This window comes from Triturus cristatus, chromosome 6, assembly GCF_964204655.1.
Source record: "Triturus cristatus chromosome 6, aTriCri1.1, whole genome shotgun sequence".
In the NCBI taxonomy this organism is placed as follows: Eukaryota; Metazoa; Chordata; class Amphibia; order Caudata; family Salamandridae; genus Triturus; species Triturus cristatus.
In genome coordinates, this window is record NC_140589.1 from 258,870,719 (window position 1) to 258,891,087 (window position 20,369).

Below are 20,369 nucleotides of genomic sequence, written 5' to 3' on the forward strand. Positions count from 1 at the left end.
CTGCTTGTCGAAAATAAACCCGAGGTAGTGCCTGCATTTACGGCCGGGCTGGAAATAAATTGGCTTTTGTCTTGAAAAGACATTAGTCACAGGTGCTTGAGAGACGCACAAAGGGCCATAAGGCCTGGCTGGTGGCCTGTAAACACGTCTCACTTTCGCTTCTCTTTGAAACGGGGACCGAGGCATGGGAACTTTTGCGGCCCGATCTGCCAGCGTCGGGAGAAGAAACCTGCATTTTTTCCATGACTTGATGTTACAAAGAAAAAAGAAATTGTAAGCGTTCCATAGTTGATATTTGATACATGCTGTTAAATAAGTGCGTGTTTTGGGGTCACCCAGGTCCCTCTAGAGTAAACACCTTAATGCAGGGTTCTCCAGACTGGAGCGGTGGTCTTCGGTTTCTGTACTGTAAGCGCGCTGCAGTCGCTGGTATGCCAGACGTGTTCCCTTTACCCCATATTGATCTAATAGGGTTTCGATATTACACGCTACATGAGTCCTCGTCGAACGCTGTCCTGTACAAAAACAACAGGCGTTTCACATACTGCCATTCTGGGTTCCAGAAGTTGTTTTACACCTTTTTACGACATTTTCGTCAACTTTGCTGAATATATGTTTTAGGAAATAAAAAAGATCATAAAACATTTTAGGAATATTTTTTTTGAGACGTGTTTAGCTCCTGCACTTGAAGTGGTTGCCCGCCCACTTGAGGTCCTTTGAGTCCACTGAGTCTTGTATCAAAACCTATAGGAACTACAGGCCCTGATAGATTAGTGCTGACATATAGGCTGTTTTTGAGGGGAGATGTTGGCGTGGTGTGAAGTTTTCCTGTCGGCTGTTGGTTAATATCCTTGATTCTTTGTATGCTGCACTACATATTGTCACCTGGGGGAGAGGCGGGCAGTGCTTAATTTGTGTTGGTCAGTGCTTGGCACCAGCACTTTTTTCTTAACACCGAAAAGTATTTGACCGTACACCACATGGTGGCGTAGTCTGTCTTCCAGCAGAGTTCCTCAACAAAGGTGTTTAACAATTTAGTTTACATGAAAGAAATAATAATAAGAGAAGAGCACATCCAAGAGCTGTTCTTACTGAATCGGACCTTTACCACTTAACAAGCATTGATTGATTTGGGCGACCTGGAAAAGTCCAAATTGTCACATCTGTAAGAATGTGATGGTTAGTAGTCAGCGTTACTACTAGTGTTTGGCAGCGCATGCAGTGGGTGATGCCTGGGACTGTTGAATCCTCAGAAAAACCCAGGACTCTGGCCCTTATCTATTTTTACAAATTAAGAGTTGTAGAGTGCTGCGTCCGGTGGGTTAATAAATGTTACCCACTGCACTCACCCTGTAACTATTCCTTTTGTCACTATTCCTTTTGAATGTGGCAAATGGATGCGTGAAATGTCTAATGTCCGGGCTAAAATGACAAAAAGTGTGTATGGGGTCTTCAGGTTCGCATCTCAACTGGGTGATCGTCACATCAAAGACATGACTGATATTTATATTTATAAAGCTAGATGCGCCTCTATTGCACTATATGGCGCAGGGGTTTGGGGTCACCATTCCAGCCAAGAATTGCAAAAAGAGGAAAATTCCTTTAAAAAGCTTTTATGTCTGCCCACCTCAGCGTCCTCTGAACTGATTCATTGCGAAGTGGGGCTTAATCATTTGTCAGACTTGATTGCACTTAGACCCCTACTACTCTGGAGATCAATATGGATAAAGGAGGAGACTATATTTACTAAAACAATTATTAAGGACTGTCTGCGACTGGACAATTGTTTTAAGATCCCCTGGCTCAAATATATAGCTACAGTGATTTGTTCAATATGTTGATCCTGAAAAACCCAAATGATGTAACGGGACTGACTAAACAGGAGAAAAAGAATACTTTCTTGTACCATAAGAAGGAGTGCAGGCTGAGAACCATAGAGAAGCAATCTACATATCGGTTCCACCACCTGCATCTAGATATTGATGCTTTCAAGGCTATCTAACATTAGTCACGAGACCATCACACCGCTTTGTTTTAACAAGATTGAGACTTGGCCTTGCCACCATTTAGTAGCATTCCCCATAATGAAACCGCGATCAGCCTCCCCGTGCCCATGTGACGGGCACACTAAACAGAGCACCCTGCACTTTTTACTTTTATGTGACTTGTATTTGAATTTTAGAATTGCCTACTTAAAACCACTGTTTAAGAAATATAACGTCAAAACCACCAATGCTGCTATGAGTTTACTGTTTACATTAAGACAGCCAGAGATTTATTTCTATGCTACAACTTTTTAAGATCAATTTGTGCCAGAAAAAGTATGATGTTTTAATGTTTTTATGAACTGTGACTGAACTTTTGCTGTTTTTAAAGTAATTAGATTTTAGTATCTGTGTATGTACATTTGCTTTTATGGTTGATACTTTTTAACCGAATAAAGCTTATTGACTTGACTTGAATGTGGCAGTCCATTGGCCTAGAGAATTAAAGAGGGGGTTGCTCACATCATGTCTGAAACCTGCTGAACACTAAAACCGAAGTTGTTGCTACAGGATGAGCGTAGCCGGTAGAATTTAATTAATCACCCAACAAACCACACCACAGGGGTCACCACTCTCTTGAATGTTAGGACGGGGTTTTGTTCTTGGATTTGTGTTGCTGTCTGTAGAAACAAGTTTTAATTTACAAAGATGTTTCTGCGAGTAAATGTGATTTACACAAGACCGTGCAGCAGCAGTACACAGACACTGATAGGAAATAGAAACAAATGTTTGTGACTTTTAGATGTTGGTGGAGCTTTTTCCAAAGAAGGTTGGAGGTGCTTGTTAAGAATTGATATTGACAGGTTAAATCTGAAGAGGTGCGGCGCATGTTCCTGAAAGTAATATATTCTACAGCGATGAGAGCGCTCACCATGTGCTGTTTCCATACACACTGGGGAAAGAGGACAGAAATTGCTCACCCCGCGCTTATCTTTAGGACAATCAAAGGCCAAATGAAGCACTCACCATGTGCTAGTTGGGGGTGACTTGAGAGGCCGGACTCAGTGTCCCACAGCCAATTCTGGGCAGTCACCAATCTGAGGAGAATACCTGGGGGAACCAAAGGAGGGAGGCAACAAAGAGACGCACAAGCAAGTAAGTCGGCTTATCGTGGGACTTTTGTTCCAGCGGTTTGGAAAACTAGCGCATACGCCTCAAGTCTCTCTAATTACTCTTTGGAGAAAATCACGATACTTAGTGACACGGACTCTGTTTTTAATCATAACCTCCATCTACATTTACCATTGATAAGTAAGTCATGAAGCTCTCGGCAGTGTTGCTCTGCTTCTGATTCTTACGAGTTGCATTACGCTGATGTATTCTTAACGCACATGTATCTGTAATGCATTTTACTCCTTAATTCATAGAATGAAAACATTTCCAGCCGCATTTACAGAAATATCAACACAGGCTACTTCAAATTACTAATCACAGGTACTATTAGTACGGTTGGTATAAAATCACTTAATAAACACAGGGGAGGTCTAGCACCAATTCACTTAATTTTATTTCATTTTTTAGATTACACCCAGTCACGGCCCTGATGAGAACCCCACAAATGGTGTTGGGGTTCGAAACGCATCGGCACCTTTTCACCAGTGGAATTCCTTTATTGGATTTGAACCTTAGCTTAGGGAATGTCTATTTGTTTAAATAAGACTATCCCTAGATACATAAAGTGTGTTCCCACTGGCAGCAGCCCCTCAACTTGGATCTTAATGTGGTTAATAGATTACCATTGAGGTTGCTTTTTCTTTGTTGAAACCATGACATTATGACATTTGCTGTGTGTATTAGTATCTTTTTTTTTTTACTCTGCTCAATAGAATAAAAAAAATATAATAATAATAAAGAAAAAAAAAAGAAACCATGACTGGCTTTGAGTTTACGTTTTGTAAATGTGGATTGTAATGTGTTCATTTTAAAACTTGCGTTGATTGTTTGTTTAGGTGTCTAAATATGTATGTTTCCCTTGTTCTGAACTTCCGAAAAAGATACAAATGACTATTTTTTAAACATTGAGAATAATTGAGTAAATAAATACTCCAAACCATAGAATTGTTTCATGGTTTGCTGTTCAACCAATATTTGTGATAAATGTGATGACTAGATTATTTTGCTGTCTTCAATATTAGTATTATAACAAGAACAAGGGGGCCCCAGTATTTAGACCAGGGGCAGTCTATATTATAGCGAAAAACAATGGTACTGAGAGAGGCCACAAGGTCCTCGGGTAGCCTAGACTAACATTACTAGGAAAGGTATTGATCAAAGAAGGAACGAACAATTCAAGGAATGCCCAAGAGGGAATTACTGCGCAATTAATGCAGGGACACAAGGTAGAAATGATCTCACATTTATTAACTGCATAAATGGAGAATCACTTATTTACAAGGTGTAGTTCAGGTTCTCACACAAAATAGTTAAGGTGCGTGAAGTGAAGGGTTGGTGACATTTAAAAATACATCACATTGGCAACAAAACATCAAAACTCCAATTACTTCAATGCAATGAGGGAGTTTTGGTTGCAGAAGGGTGTCAGCGGCGTTTCGATCTCAATTGTTAGAGATCATCATCAGGACAATAAGTGTGTGAGCAGAAGCATCAGGGTCCGCAACGGGGACGTGTGCTGGGCACCCTGGCAGGCAGGAATCAAGTCTTACAGAGCGGTGAGTTTGTAGAACGCCGGGCAGGATGTAGGCGCATGGAGCCAGTGGAAAGAATTCCAACAGGGAAAACTGTCTGATCGGTCTATTTGGAGTAAGGAGAAAGGCGCGTTGGATCAGTCAAGGCACATCCTCTCAGGTGGGAAGCGTTGGGTTAGTCAATTACTTCCTCTTCAATATTAGGCCCTTTCTAGTTGTCGTAATAGGGCCAAACCCTATTGATAAAAAACACTTTGTAAAAATGACATTTCTAAAATAGTAATGTAAAATCTGCCTACACCAGCAAGCAGGATTCATCACCACTATTCCAAACATGGCAACGCTACTCCTTTCAGATCAGCAATTATCACTTAAGTAACTATAAGGGAATTCCCAATGCTAGCCTATTGGAGGAGTAGGCTTCACCGCAGTGAGAAACCAGATAGGTTGTTGGTCACTACCAGGACATCGCACACAATAAAGGCACACGTCTTACTTTTTACCTACACAGCACCCTGCCCATAGGGCTACCTAGGGCCTACCTTAGGGGTGACCTAAATGTGGTAAAAGGGGAGGTTCAAGCTTGGGAAGTAACTTTGAATGCCAAGTCAGTGTGGCAGTAAACTGCATGAGGCCGGTTTGAAAGGCTACTTCAGTGGGTGGCGTAAGCAGCGCTGCAAGCCCACTAGGTGCATTTAATTTACAGGTCCTGGGTATATGGGATACAACTATACAAGTGACTTACAAATAAATTAAATATGCCAAACAGGTGTACATCAATTATACCATGTTTAAAAGAGAGAGCACATGCACTTTAGCACTGATTAGCAGTGGTAAGGTTCCCAGAGTCCTAAAGCCAACAAAAAGAGTGTCAGAAAAATTGGAGGAAGAAGGCAAACGTTTGGGGATAACCCTGAAAAAAGGGCCAGGTCCAACACCTTATATTAGACCTGCTACTAGCTTTGGGAATAAAACCAGATCTCTTTAACTAACACTGAAAAATGATCAGCACATGCTTGGTGGTCTTGAGTTTGTTATGACCATAGATGTGACATCGTAATGTTGGGCAACTCTTACCTTAAGAATGGTAACGGAAACTGGCTATGAGATAAAATAGATTTGTATGTCCAGCAGTGTAATCCCCAATCCCATTCAATAATATCACAGTTAATGTACTATGTCAATAAGCTGAAGGTGAATTCAGTCCGCGCTGGGATGCCCAAGGGTAGCCATGCGCTATCTCAAGAATGAATTCATAATAATTATTTTAATTCTAACAATAAATTATGGTACCCCAAAATCCGTAATAGGATATAGCAAGTACTGTTCGGGTTTGTTAAGTTATACAGAAAATGACAGAATATAACCTTTTCCCAAATAACCAGTAGGACTGTGTATTTGTAAATTTCAGTATTTAGAAACTTACCATATCATACAATTAAATTAAAATGTGCTTTCCTTTGGCAGGTAACCCAGGCTTAATTGGATTTTACAAGACATTCATGCAAACTCTGTACAATGGATTGAACCAGCAACATCCAGTATGGGGTTTAAGCCACGCTGGGCACTGTGGACCCCCAAGTGGCATGAGCATGACAGCAGGTATGGTATTGAACTTTGTAATTTACAAAATTATAAATTCACCATGTTAAATGTTTGGAAAAAACGTGACAACTAAATCCAAGGTCAAACAAACTGCTACGAAGATGGATCAACAATTGTCTTGGTTACTGTTTTCACAGTATGGAGCAGAAGAGATTAATTGCATGGTCAAAGGGTGGTATTAATGGATTTCTACAACATCCATATAGGATTGATTTTGATTTATATGTGTGATCATACATTTGTTCTAAGATTAAGAATATATGAAAAGAAGTCTTTTTACAATCTGTTGTTAAATGTTATATATTAACTAATGTTTATACTTTTGATATAATGCTGGTGAGAGTTGTGCAGTTGTACCATATATTGCTAAATGGTACCTACAACTGACCTTCTTGAATGGGTAGAGCTTTGCTATGTAAGTGAAGCTTTAAATTGTTGGTACTGCATGAACCACTTTTCTGGGATGGCCCTTCTAGGACAGGAACACATGGTATCACAAGCTCTCCAGCTACTCTTTCACATGAGATCCTAAATTGGGACTCAACTGACAGAAACCTTGTATTGTATTATAGCACCTCAGTGGTACATTCCTACCTCTTCTCAAGGCCCCAAAGCCCTTTGCCAATTGCCTCGTCTGAATTTAATATTTATGTAGTGCATGGGTGGAAAAAGAGTGTTGGTTGAAGTCAAATTTACTAGGGGTGAGTTTTGGTTCTGAGCCAGAGGCCCGACTTGTCAAGCTGGAAGTTACGTGTGTCTTACCCATGTGGCTGTAGATGAAGGAGAGGCAGTATGGAAATGCAAGTTGCTTATACAAACCAATCAGGATTGTGACCTGAGAGTCACTTGAGCCCTGATTTGAGGAAAAGCCAAATCCTTATTTATCTTCTGAATTCTCGATGGATGCTGATGGTCCTTATCTTCTGGAGTATATTCTAAAGCTTGCATGTCCATTAAGAAGGAGCTGCCGTCAATGCCATTTTTTTCTAATAGAGGGCCTTATTAGGTGAAGGAATTCGTTGGGGGTTCTCATTTGTTGCATAACCTGAGTTTGGATTCTAAGAATGTTGGTCCCTCCCATGAATTGCCTGGTGTATAATGCAGAGTGCTTTGACAGACATTCTTCTTGCCACTGGTATCCAGAGTAGAGCTTTGCAATATGAAAGTAATGTGGTCCCATCTGTTTAGGTTAAGGACTTGTCCCACTGCCGCACTCTTAAAGCTTGCTGATTAAGTTTTAGTGCATCCTATGGAAAGTGCATATCTCTGGTCCAGACTGGACATTATTATGGCCAGTGATGCTTGTATCTTGAGTGAGAGCCCTAGATAGGGGAAGGATGTATCCATAATGTATAGATTGAGTCTGCTCTCTCTTCGGTGACTTGGAATTGAAGTGAAAGGTTTGAGTTCATGATCACATCAATTTTTTTCACTTCACCTGATCAGGCTAGTATTTGTAAGGTTATGGTTTTGCCCAGTACCATGGATAATTATTTCAGTTTTTGATGAGTTAAGTTTGAGGAGATTGTTTGATATCAGTCATTTAACAGGCACTGGCTGTTGCCGAGTCTTGCCTTTTGAAGTATATATCACTTTTAACATGATATGAATATCATTAGCATTAGCAGTCTGTGAGGTTGAATGACTTCTTATGGTCAGGTTGTTGGCCTTTAGTGCGTTGTAGGCCTTAGTGCCTGCACTGCTACTTTGCTGAGGATAGAATAGGGAATCTTTCTGATCAAGAGCCTCACAAATAGGAAAGAAGTTAAACTTCAGTAGCATTCTTCCTCCTGCAGGCAGCTCATCTCTTGAAATAGCTTGCACCCACGGCCTGGAACTAGAAAGCTTTGTAGTGCTATCAGGGGTTGTTGAACGCATGGTCCCATTACAGTAGTCATTCAGTTCTCCATGCTACAGGGTCCATTGACTTGTAGAACTGACTCACATAACCAATATTTTGAGAAAAACAATAAAATGGAGAGGATGAGGAGTTTGCTGGGGGAAGAATAGATTTTTAGGAAATCCATTGCTGTAGGAAATCAACTTTTTCTTAAAAATTACACCTTGTGAGAAAGTCTTGTCTTTTGATTGGTACAAAGAGTGGCGGGAAGAACTCGAAATAAAGCTGGATTTTAAGAAGATGGGTTTGAAGGACCACGCGACCAATGCAAGCCTCACCCACGCAACATTCAAACAGCCAAGTCTTTAATAAGAGACCACTTTTCTGCTTGATATATGTCCACAAAAGCAAACTCTATCTGTGGTTCTGATGTCACTATTTGGCCTCCTAAATAACCGATCAAAGCCGAAGGAGTGGAGAGCAGTATTAATCAATGCACGATCACTGATTCGACACAATACTGAATTGGCGGATCTGATAGAAAGCCAGAAACTTGATTTGGCATTCATCACAGAAACGTGGGCTGATGCCAACTCAAATATGGAACTAAATGCAGCACTCCCTTCGTGTTATGCTATGGTTAGAGCAGATAGAGAACATAAGCGGGGCGGAGGGCTCGCTATTATTTTTAGAGAAGAATTTAGAGTGTTGGGTTGTGCTAGAGGTAGTTCACCAGAGTGCGAAACACTAGCATTTCAGATAACACTCCACGACAACTACACGCTAAATGGCCTCCTCATTTACCGTCCTCCAAAAGCTCAGAATACCCTGCTAGAGAAGATAAGTGCTTTCTTAGAATCCAGTATAAAGCATTCTAACTTTACTGTATTAGGTGACTTTAATTTCCATTTAGAAAAAGAAGAGGACAAAAATACGGCAGCACTTATTGATTCCATGGCAAGTTTCTCCTTAATACAGATTGTCAGTCAAGACGCTCATTACGCAGGACATACCTTGGATGGTATCTTTACATCCAACCCCAAATTAAAAATTGCGGAAGTTATTCCAGTTATCTGGTCAGTCAAGACACTCATTACGCAGGACATACCTTGGATGGTATCTTTACATCCAACCCCAAATTAAAAATTGCGGAAGTTATTCCAGTTATCTGGTCAGACCATAAAGCAATAGTATTCACTTTACAGGATAATGGACAATCAAGAACACCTACTGATAATCGGGCTAAAACGACATATCAAGACTGGACAAATACTGATATCTCCAGGCTACAAGATGTACTAAGAACATCAAAGCCAAACTTAGAAACTGACTCAAACAGTATGGCCAACAGATTGCACTTGTGGACCAAATCGGCGGTTGAGTTAGTAGTTCCTAAGAAAACCTTTCTGTTCAACAGGAAGCAACCCTCCCAACCCTGGTTCTCAGACAAACTTAGAGAACAAAAAAAGGCCTGCAGAAGGTCAGAAAGAAGGTGGAGAGCAAATTATGAGGATGTGAGGAAAAGAGAGTATGCACAGATGTTACTTTATTATAAAAAAAACTATTAAAGTGGAAAAGTCCAAATATTTTACTAATAAGATCTTAGAATCAAAAACTTCTTGCAGCAAATTGTTCGATACGGTGAAAAAACTTACTAGCCCTCCAGAGAGTTCTCAGAAGCAGATTGATTTAGAGTTCTGCAACGCCCTGGGAACATTTTTTATTGACAAGGTGGAAACACTATATAAATCACTGAAAGATAGCTCACAGCTAGCCTCTGACGACAGCACGGCAGGAAATTGCTTCACAAAACCAAGTACGAGGTTTCTCTTCCGTCCGCCTTCAGAGGAGCAGATCAGACAAACAGTTATGTCATCTAAGTCTGGAGCCCCCTCGGACCCTTGTCCTCCTAAAATCTTTCACATGCTCACAGATATGATCAGTGAACAGCTTACAACAGTGTTCTCGGAAATAATAAGGTCTGGGACTTTCCCCGAATCATGGAAAATAGCATCAGTCCGACCGCTATTGAAAAAGAGCAATCTAGATCCTAATGAGCCAAGTAGTTACTGACCAATTTCAAGAATTCCCTTCTTCTCTAAGGTGCTGGAAAAGTTAATTAATACGCAAATTTCAACCTTCATCATGGAAAAAGATCTTTTAGACTATTCACAATATGGCTTTAGAGAAGGACATGGAACCGAGACAGCGTTGGTAATGGCAGTAGAAGAACTTAGAATAACACTGGGTGAGGGAAAGAAGGCCGCCTTAATTTTATTAGATCTGTCGGCGGCCTTCGACACAGTTAATCATGGAATCCTAATTGAAAGACTAACAGAGTTAGGGCTCCATGACACTGCCACCACACTGCTTTCATCTTACTTAACAAACAGAATCGTTTGCTGTAGAAATGGATGGATTGGTTTCTAAATCCTTCAACTTGTCATGTGAAGTGCCTCAGGGCTCTTCCCTTAGCCCCACTCTCTTTAATGTTTATGTGGCACCGTTGGCGGCCATAATCAGGAAAGCCGGCTTCTCGGTAGTCTCATACGCCGATGACACACAGATAGTGGTCTCGGTGTCTGACAACGTAGAGGAGAGAGCTGACCGATTTAATACCTGCATGGTACAGATTAATACCTGGATGCAGAGAAAATACCTCAAACTGAATGGAGGGAACACAGAGGTATTGCTATTTGGAGCAAAGACATCCTTTTGGTCTCCAAGATGGTGGCCGGCTGACCTAGATGAATGTCCAGCCCCAGTCACAAAAGTGAGGAACCTAGGCGTCACAATAGACGAAAAGTTAACGTTTGAATGGCAAATTAAGAAATTGGCCTTGTGGTACAACTCCTTTGTTGTGAAAAACTGCTTTTTCATGTGTGCCACAATTTCCGGGGTGTTTTTCTGGGCTTTAGGGCATGGGACTGCAGGCGCAACTGGTCATGACACTTCTCTACATCCTGCACTTCCTGTCTTAGCGCCATTGACTCGATAGATTGCCGTTTATTGTTTACGTTTGTTATTCTGCCTGCCATTTTTCGCTGCTGGGAAATTGTTTGGCACCTGATCCTTTTGTCTTTCCCTATTATAAAATGAAAGCCTTCCCAATCCTGGTGTCCTACTTGCGCCGTTCACTGGCCGAGAATATATTAGCATGGAGATTCGGCTCCCCGAGGTTCTGCCTGTGTTAACATTGGATCTCTGTTGCTTTGATTGCTTAGCGGCCGGCCCCGGGGGGTTGTAGGCCCATACTTGTTATTGGTTGAAATGCTAATAAAGGTTTTTCAAAAAAACAAAAAAAAAGAAATTGGCCTCGGCCTTCTGGGGTATACTAAAAATGATTAACAAAATCCGTCATTTTATCCCACTGGACTCCCTGAAAACTGTAGTTGTTGCTTTGGCCTTATCGCGACTGGATTATGCCAATGCCCTTTATATGGGTCTCCAAACACAGTTTCTAACCAGACTTCAAAGGCTGCAAAATGCTGCGGCTAGAATGATTTTGGATATACCTAAGTTTGAGTCTGTCTCCCTCAGACTGAAAGAACTTCACTGGCTACCTGTGGCCAAAAGAATCATCTTTAAGTCACAATGCCTAGCCTTCAAGGCACTGCATGGGAATGGAGCACACTATTTCAAAACACACATAAAAAAATAAATTCCATCCAGGAACCTAAGGCCCTCACAAGCATGTCTTCTATCAGTACCCAGATACAAGCAAGCACGATGGGGTGGCAGGAGTTTCTTCCTGGGAACAGCAAAAATTTGGAACAGTTTACCTATATCAATAAAGAATAGCAACTCACTAATGACTTTCAGAAGGTTGCTTAAAACGTGGTTATTGAAGAACTAACTATCTAAGTATCTGGTGATCCAAGCAAAACTGCATAGAATCCTTATGTGTCGTTCATAGCGCCAAGACGCCTCTGGGCAATCGTGCGCTCTATAAGTCTATAAATCAAATAAAATCTCCTATCGAACAAACACGCATGCCTTCTATGACCTTATAGATCATAAAATAAATCATGTAAAATGCATTGACAGAGAGTTAATACTTATCTACAACAGACTGGGAGAGGTTAAAGAGCCAGGAAGGGGTTTAATATGAGAGGAACGTTTTCACGGCCTTACTGAAGTGAACATGGTTTGCAGTGAGTCGAAGTGACAGGGTCAGAGTGTTCCAACGTTTTGGAGGAAATAATAAGAACCCCCGACAACCATGGTGCGAACTTTCGGAATAGCAAGGAGGAGATTACATTCTGAATGAAGTGAGTGGGGAGGATGGCATGCTACGAGTTTAGCAGCCAGAAAATAAGAGCTGACACAGTGGTCTCACCGTGAGGGCCTAACAACGTTTTAAGCTGTGTGTGTTTTCTGTGATGCCAATGCAAAGATTTAGGAGTCCAGGCAACCAAATCAAGTGTATTCAGGATGCAAACAGCCCTCACCAGAAGGTTTTACATTCTTTGTAGATTTTCTGAACTTCAGCATGGTTAATACAGATTGTACTGGCATAATCGAGTGTGGTTCAAAATACAACTAACCATAGTGGGTTAGTGATCAGATGACAAGAGAAAGATTTGTTTTGAGAATCAAAGGATAAAAAAGAATACAAAAGGAGACCAACACGTTGATTTGAGTCATGTGGGTCGAATTATGGTAACATCTAACTGAAACCTTTTTAACTGCTGTGATAGGAGTGAGTGACTTGTACAATTTCTGTGGCCACTCTGGAGTTTGAGAGGGCCTCATCACTGCTCAGTTGTTGGCATTACACTTCAGAAAAAGGTAAACCTATAGGAACGGATGATTTAACAGTTGTTGAAATGTGCCATGGTTGTGGCACAATGATGATGAAGATGAAGAAGTATTTCTGTATCGACTGTGTAGCAACAGAACAGGAAAAGAAAGGAGTAAATAAGTCAGGCAAAAGGTTGAATATAGGTTTTAAAATAAGCAGGTGACAAAAACTCACTCTGTGTAAGCTCTTACTGCACTTTGAAGCACACGACTATTCACCTGAAAATGGTTTAATTTGAAATGGCCTTGTCTTTTTCACACTGGCAAAGATCAAACAAGTGTCTGTTAACACTAAGCACCCTAGATGGGCACATAAAGCTTCTGGCCCTCTTATGTTAAAGCTTTACCTTACTTTTTAACGAGATGAGGAGGTGGCCTTGAGAAAGGACTCAGGGGTCTTGAGAGGGAAGCCTGATCTGAGCAGTCTTGAATGAGGGACTTGCAGTAAAGTTAAGAGGAAGTGCTACAAAGAGGGTTTAGGTTTGGTACGATTTCTGCCACAGTTGGGTCTAGTGAATTTTACAATTACGGGCTAGTACACAGGATAAAACAGCATCTCACCACCAGCACATCAGAACATTCCTAGACACAAAAGCATATCTGGAGGAAGAATTCTGGTTACTTGCAGAGGAAATAGTCCTGAAGAACTCCTGATTTCCACTGGCACCAATGAACTGCAGATGCTCTCCAAGGGCCATCCGACTGGCCTCCTTCCCCCTCTACCTCCAGCTACTTGGGACGCATGCTCTTCCCATGCCCTTGACAGTAGAGAATTTTTACGTGTACACAAGATGGGAACCTACCTTTCAAAGTTTTTTAATATTCACACATTTTTAGGTCTGTTGATGTTAACCTCCACTCTGTAACACACATAAGCAGTCTCTCTTAAGTTGGTTTGCTCAGGTATTAATATAACAGTATAGAAGTAGGTTTTATCTTGGTGTTATACTATGTTAAGCAAATCCACATATGAATGTGCATTTGAGATTGTGAATACCAAACATGAGATGTACTTATAAAATTACATATTTGCACTCCTAATTTCGACTAGGGGCCACAAATATCTTTGTGAATTTGGCCCTGTGTGATTTTCTGAAGATATGTTGCCGACATTTGTTCTAATGGTGTCGCTTATGAACCACAAATTAATCTTCCTCCTATTGAGAGGACATTTAGGACCTTTTAAAGTTACCTGGTAGTTCCAGGGTCCCTTGGCTATGTTTTATAAAGTCAACTCTGTTAAAATTGGGTCTTGAAAGATTTAGGTTCCACCCAGAGGAACTAATGTCAACTTCGAGGGCAGTTTTGAAGGAGGCCTATTGGAATGTTGTCCTTGAAGAACTTTTTACAAAAGAGAGGGTGTCTGGCCAAATCCCTTCTGAATTTCAAACCTACCCCCCTATACGAGGACATCATGGACTTTGTTTCATCCCCCAGGCTAAAAACCTTTTTTGCCATTCAAATATGACACCCTTAACCCTAGATCGTTTTGCAAAATGTAGTCTTGTTTGGCGGATGTCTCGGACATTTGCTCTGCCTGTTATGTTATGTTATGTTATGTTGGTCGAACTTCTATAGCGCGCAGCTATCCTAGGGTGTCCCGGCGCTTGCTGTAGCTCTCTCAACACTCAGCAACAGGAGAATCAAAACAACCAAGTTTTGAGCGCTTTCCTAAAGGAAAGAAGATCCTTTGAATTCCTCAAGACAAAAGGCAGTTCATTCCAGGCCCTAGCTGCCCCCGCAACAAAACTTCTCCCACCCCATTTGGCTTTCCTTATACTAGGGAGGACGATGAGTTTTGCTCCCAAGGAGCGCAGAGTTCTTGCCGGAACATACCAGCAAAATTGTTGTCTCATATAGAGAGAGCCTGTGTTCTGCAAGGCGCGGAAAACTAAACACAAGGCCTTGAAAAGAATTCGCTTTTTTACAGGCAGCCAGTGGAATTTTCTTATTGCGCCGGAAATCGGGGTAGATCTCGATGTGCCCGTAAGCAGCCTGGCTGCTGAGATCTGAAGCATCTGGAGTTTATGTAGATTACCCTCCTGCATGTTCAAATAAAGACCATTGCAGTAGTCTAGACGAGACATAATCAGAGCTGTAACCACTGTAAATTTACAATCCGCAGGCAGGAGCGGGAGCACTTTCCTCAGGCTCCTAAGAATGTAAGAGGTGGTGGAGACAACCACATTCACCTGAGCTTGCATGGAGAGGCAATCATCCAGCACTACCCCCAGATTTTTTACTTTCTGGGAGGGGACTGGGAGAGTGCCCATGGCCTTAGGCCACCAACTAGGAGTCCACATATTGGCATTATTGCCGAATAACATCACCTCAGTCTTACTTGCATTACGTTTTAGGCAGTTTTGAGACATCCATTCTCCTACTGCCCCCATGCAATCATGTAGCCTCTCCCCTGACGCCCTCTCCTGGCCTGGTAACATATATATTAGTATCTGAGTGTCGTCGGCATAAGATGTAAGACAGAAGCCAAACGATTCAATCAAAGGGGCCAGAGGAGAAACATACACGTTAAAGGCTGAGGGAAGAGCCTTGTGGGACCCCACAGGGAAGAGAGAATGAGTTTGAGACGAAGTCACCCAAAGCCACTGACTGTCGTCTGTCAGAGAGAAAGGATTTTAGAAGAGACTAAGCTTTATTCCGTATGCCACAAGCCGATAACCGGTCCATTAGAACACCATGATGGACCGTGTCGAAGGCCGCGGTAAGGTCAAGCAGGATCAACACTGCCTTGCCACCTTGGTCCAGCCCTCTCCTAATCTCATCCGTAGATTTGAGAAGAGCGGCCTCGGTGCTGTGTCCTTCTCTAAAACCAAACTGGGTGGGATCCAGGGCGTTGGTGTCACGCAAGAAGATACTTAACTTAGTATTCAAATAACTTTCCACCAGTTTTGCCGGTAGGGCAAGGCGCGAAATAGGACGAAAATTATTGGGATCATTCATATCCAGGTTAGGTTTTTTCAACAACGGAAGTACCGAGGCTACCTTCCATCGTATTCGGAACTGCCCAAGAGAAAACATAGCATTATAAAGCACCGTCAGTGTCGAAGCTATGGGTTCAGGTGCCAATTTTGCTATTGCCACTGGGCATGGATCAACAGGTGATCCAGATTTTACGGTTACCAAAAAATTGAGGGTCTCTGGATATGTTATGGGAGGAAAAATATCCAAAGAGGGTTTTAGATCCAAACAATCAGTAGGGCCTGTGTTAAAACTAGCCGGGTCTTTAAAAGTATTGAAGATTGCTGCCACTTTAGACTGAAAGAAAATAGCAATTTCCTCACAAAAATCCCTCGTAGGTGTAAGGGGAGTGGGCAATGGGTGCGCTAGCCTAGTTACTGTTTTGTAAAGTTCCTTTGTGGAGTTACTTGCAAGTTAAATCTGACGTGAAAAAAACTCTCTCTTAGTTTCCGTCAGCAAGTGCTTGTAACACAAAATGCTTTGTTTATAAATATCTTTGGCAGAAGGGAAGTAGCTCTTCCTCCACGCCCGTTCCAATTGTTTGCATTTTAGTTTTTGAGATATCAGCTCTAGTGAGTACCATGGTGCTGAAGGTTGTAACCTCTTGCCTGGAAGCAAGGGGTTGAAATGTTGGTGCATCTACTGTTTTATGAGGTGCATACACTGCATGGAGGAAGAAATAGATAGCGCCCTTATCAAGGCTTTCACAATCCTAGCAATGATACAGACGCCTCTGTAGTGTATTGCATATAAAGGTACCTACTGTCTATATGGCTCACAAAAGGAACTTTTGAAGTGGAAATCTAATAGTGTTGCTGAATCTGCAGTTTCGATGTATTTTATGAATTAATGATTGTATGTGTTTCTCCATACCGGCTTTGGAGGGAAACAGGCTTATATTTGTACTGTGTATATTGAACTGTCTTTTTGATCTGCTAGAGACTTCTAGCTGCAGATTCCTTACCTTAGAATTATCCTCAGGCGTCAGACTGGATATGGAAATTTTTCTTCAGCAGTACCTCTGGGTGGCATTGTTCGGCTTCGCGTGGCATCTTCGGCGCCAGAAGTTACATGTAGCTATATAAGCACCACCCCAGTGCGCTGACATGAGTTATTTTCTTTCCACGCCAGTCAACGCCGATCCGGAAAGAGCAACCCCTTTGTCAATTTTTAACTAACCTTTTTGCACATTTTGTTGAAGTGTTTTGAGGTTTTCTCCTCCTGGTATGACAGGAATGTCATCGAAAAAGGCCGGCTTCAAACCCTGCCATGCCTGTCACTGCTTAATGTGGGTGACAGACCTGCACCTTGTGTGCCTCTGGTGCCTCAAGCATGACCACGACCCAGAGGCCTACTCTGATTGCTGCACCATGCACCCTAAGGCACCTTAAGGGAGCGATCCCTCAAGCTCCTGGTGGCTCGAGGTGCGATGCTGCGACAGTCCAGATCCCGGTCTAGAGGAAAGTCCTTGGAGCAGTCACGGAGTCCAAGAAGCTCCTCTCACCCTAAGTCAGTGGTTCCCAAACATTTTTGACCCGAGGCTCCCTTGACCTAATTGGCAGTTGGCCGTGGCTCCCACCATTTTTTTACCGGTGCACCGGGGTGCTGCGGCGCACACTTTGGGAACCACTGGTCTACATGAAGAATCAAGCCTAGACGTGATGAAGGATTCAGAGAGTACAGGCTACAAAACAACGAAGTCAGTGTGATATGAACAAGGCACTATTCATCAAAAAGGCATGGGTCTACAAGCTCGGAACCAACCAATATGTTGTTGAGAGGGACGCAGACCTATGTAGATAATACAAGTTATGTATAAAGCCCTCCCTCACCAACCTGGTTGGTGACATGCTTCATCATCGGGCTCCACTGGGTATGGCCGAGTGCCATCCCAGTGTGCTACAACGCCAGGTTGCTGCGGAGCGGGGTTCATGTGAAGTGACAGTGAATTTAAAATTTCCAATTGAGTCAAAAAGGTAAATTTAATAATTTTGCTAATTGGAAGAATTAAAAAGGAGTGGAGGTCAAAAAATAAAAGACCTGATTCACTCCATGGCGGTCAACATGTTTCTGCCTTAATGTGTGTTCAACAGGCTTTCGTCAGGACCAGAGTGGGAGTGCAAAGCCCCGGTGGTATGAACGTGCTAAGGTTCACCCTACCGTGGGCTACTGTGTGAAAAATATATACAGTGAAAAATCCGCCAAGTAATACCGTGGTGGAGAGAAACGAGTTTATTTACGAGGCATAACCATTCGAAGCCTCAGGGATCCCGGGGTGGGGGTGAGAGCAATATGGCACACCGCCCTCGCTGCTTGGCACCCGTTCGGAACCTGAAGCGCCTCAAGCCACCGGGTCCAGAATGGATTCAGAGAGTAGCCATCACCATCATAAAACTTTATTTGCAATCACAAAGATCTTATAAAGTACATCTCAATGCATACAACACCATCATAGAGTAGCATAAAGCACTCCCACTAAAAGTAACCAGGCTAGAGAAAGGCTCAAGGAGCTCTGTGGCGCTACAAGAAGTTTACGTGGGGTGGGCTCTGATGAACCCAAGATGGCTCACCAGATCCCATCTACCCAGTGTTTTAAATGGGCTGGGTCCTGCCGGTGCAGTTCTAAAAAGCAGGTGTCAAGATGGGTCCCTATCGGGCTCTCCATTTTTGCCTTCAGCCTCAGGATGGAAAAAAAAAATCTCAACTCTGTAGCAGTCACTTCACTGCCTTTGAGGTAACTCCAAAGAGACTCGTTTTAGTTCTTTCACAGTCTCATCATTTCAGAATTGAATCGTTTTCAATATTATATACAACAAAGCCATAGTTGTTGCTTATTTGTGTTATGCCATCAAGAATCATTGGCACAGCCAATAGTCCTGGCTTGTTGTAGGTGTAATGTTGCTTGCTGTATTATATATCTGGATGCAATGACAGAAGCAGCAAATTACCAGTCAGGCAGCACACTATGCTAACCACAGATTAAGCCACGCCCTATTTTACATCGGCCACGCCCCTTTGAGACCCCCAGTTTTTTAATCCCACTTAAAGCCCTGCATTTACATAAATGTAGGTGTACTTCACCCGTCATACCAGCTGCATGAGTGTTGGCTCATCCGCTTCAAAGTCGTATTTTTCCTCCCACCCCACACCCCCTTTTCGCCCTCAAATTCTAGGTGTAATGATTATTCACTAACAATTTGGCAAAATAACTTCCAAGTGTAATTGTGCTGAACTGTAATGGGAAACCAGAGCTACAGCGTCCCTTTGAAACAGCAGCACGGCCTAAAACAGATTGATACGGTGCAACGCGCACAACAGTCAGAATTAATTTAAAGCCCCTCCAGCTGTTCTCCAAACATTGCAGCCTTTTATTGCATTTCCAGCACGCTCGCTGTCCAAGTTAATGCTTCAGGACGCACCGCTCTTTCTCCCAGCCAAATTCACTGTGATGCAATAGATAGAGAGCAGGAAGTGGACAGAAAACACTGCACCAATGTCTTAAAGCACGTAGGACGCGTGTTGCGCTGCGGCTGCAATTTCCACGACCCACATCCTGCGCGGCGGCGCGGCGCCCCTGGCTTCTCATCAAGGTGCACCGGGGTGCCGCGGCGCACACTTTAGGAACCACTGTCCTAAGTGATTGGGTCATTCAGGTAAGTCCACACACAAGAAGAAGTCAAAGCAGGTTGTGACTTTGCCTCGTCCGTCGCACGACGAGATGAGGCAGGCCTCTGGGGTTGAGCCAGTGCCTGCGTCGGCACTTAGCCTCCCCGAGTTTCTGGGAGCCGGATCAACCCCGCCCAACTAAAAGAGTTATAGGAGGCTATGCACTTCATATTTGGGTGGGCTGTTCCCTCTGGCGCGGTAGTCAGGCCCCAGTGATCCACAGATGGATCCTAATCGGCGCTGGTCGTTCCATGCCAATCTTCCCCGGTGCCGGTCCTGAGGCCGACGCTCCTGGCGCCGCCAGCGGTCCCATCCCCATTTTAATCCCAACTCTGACACAGAGCCGGAGGGGTGTCACCCGACGGCAACTCCAGCGCCAACTGAGCCCTATTCCTATGGGTTAGTACTCGGGAAAGAATAGGATTGGTCGCTGGACTCTGAAGAATACCAGCCGTATGACTCCTTGGACTGGTGTGAGGATCTGGATGAAGCCAGCGAACTGAACACTTCTCCAGATACTTGCATCCTTTCTCCCCCTACCATGGCTACTGAGGAGGGAGTGTCTTTTGCGATGGTGGTGCGGAGGGCAGCTGAGGTCCTGGACTTTAGCTTGCCCTCATTGGCAGTCAGATGGCAGTGCTTCATCTGGGAGTGTCCCCTTCCAAACTGCTTCTCCTATTCAACAAAGCACTTACTGATGTCCTGCTTGGGACCTGGTCCAAGCCCACCACAGGCCCCTAAATTCCTCACAGACCACCCTAACCCGGAGAGCTTTGCGGTCCAAGA

General features: G+C 43.0%; 1 protein-coding gene across 1 annotated transcript in view; it reads left to right on the top strand.

Moving 5' to 3' along the window:
* LDAH (lipid droplet associated hydrolase) overlaps nt 1-20,369 on the top strand; it is a 1,007,651-nt gene that overhangs the window by 160,904 nt on the left and 826,378 nt on the right. Inside the window, exon 3 of the mRNA XM_085610617.1 lies at nt 6,158-6,292. Within this exon, the coding sequence (XP_085466743.1) occupies nt 6,158-6,292 (135 nt within the window). The remainder of the gene's footprint in view (nt 1-6,157; nt 6,293-20,369) is intronic.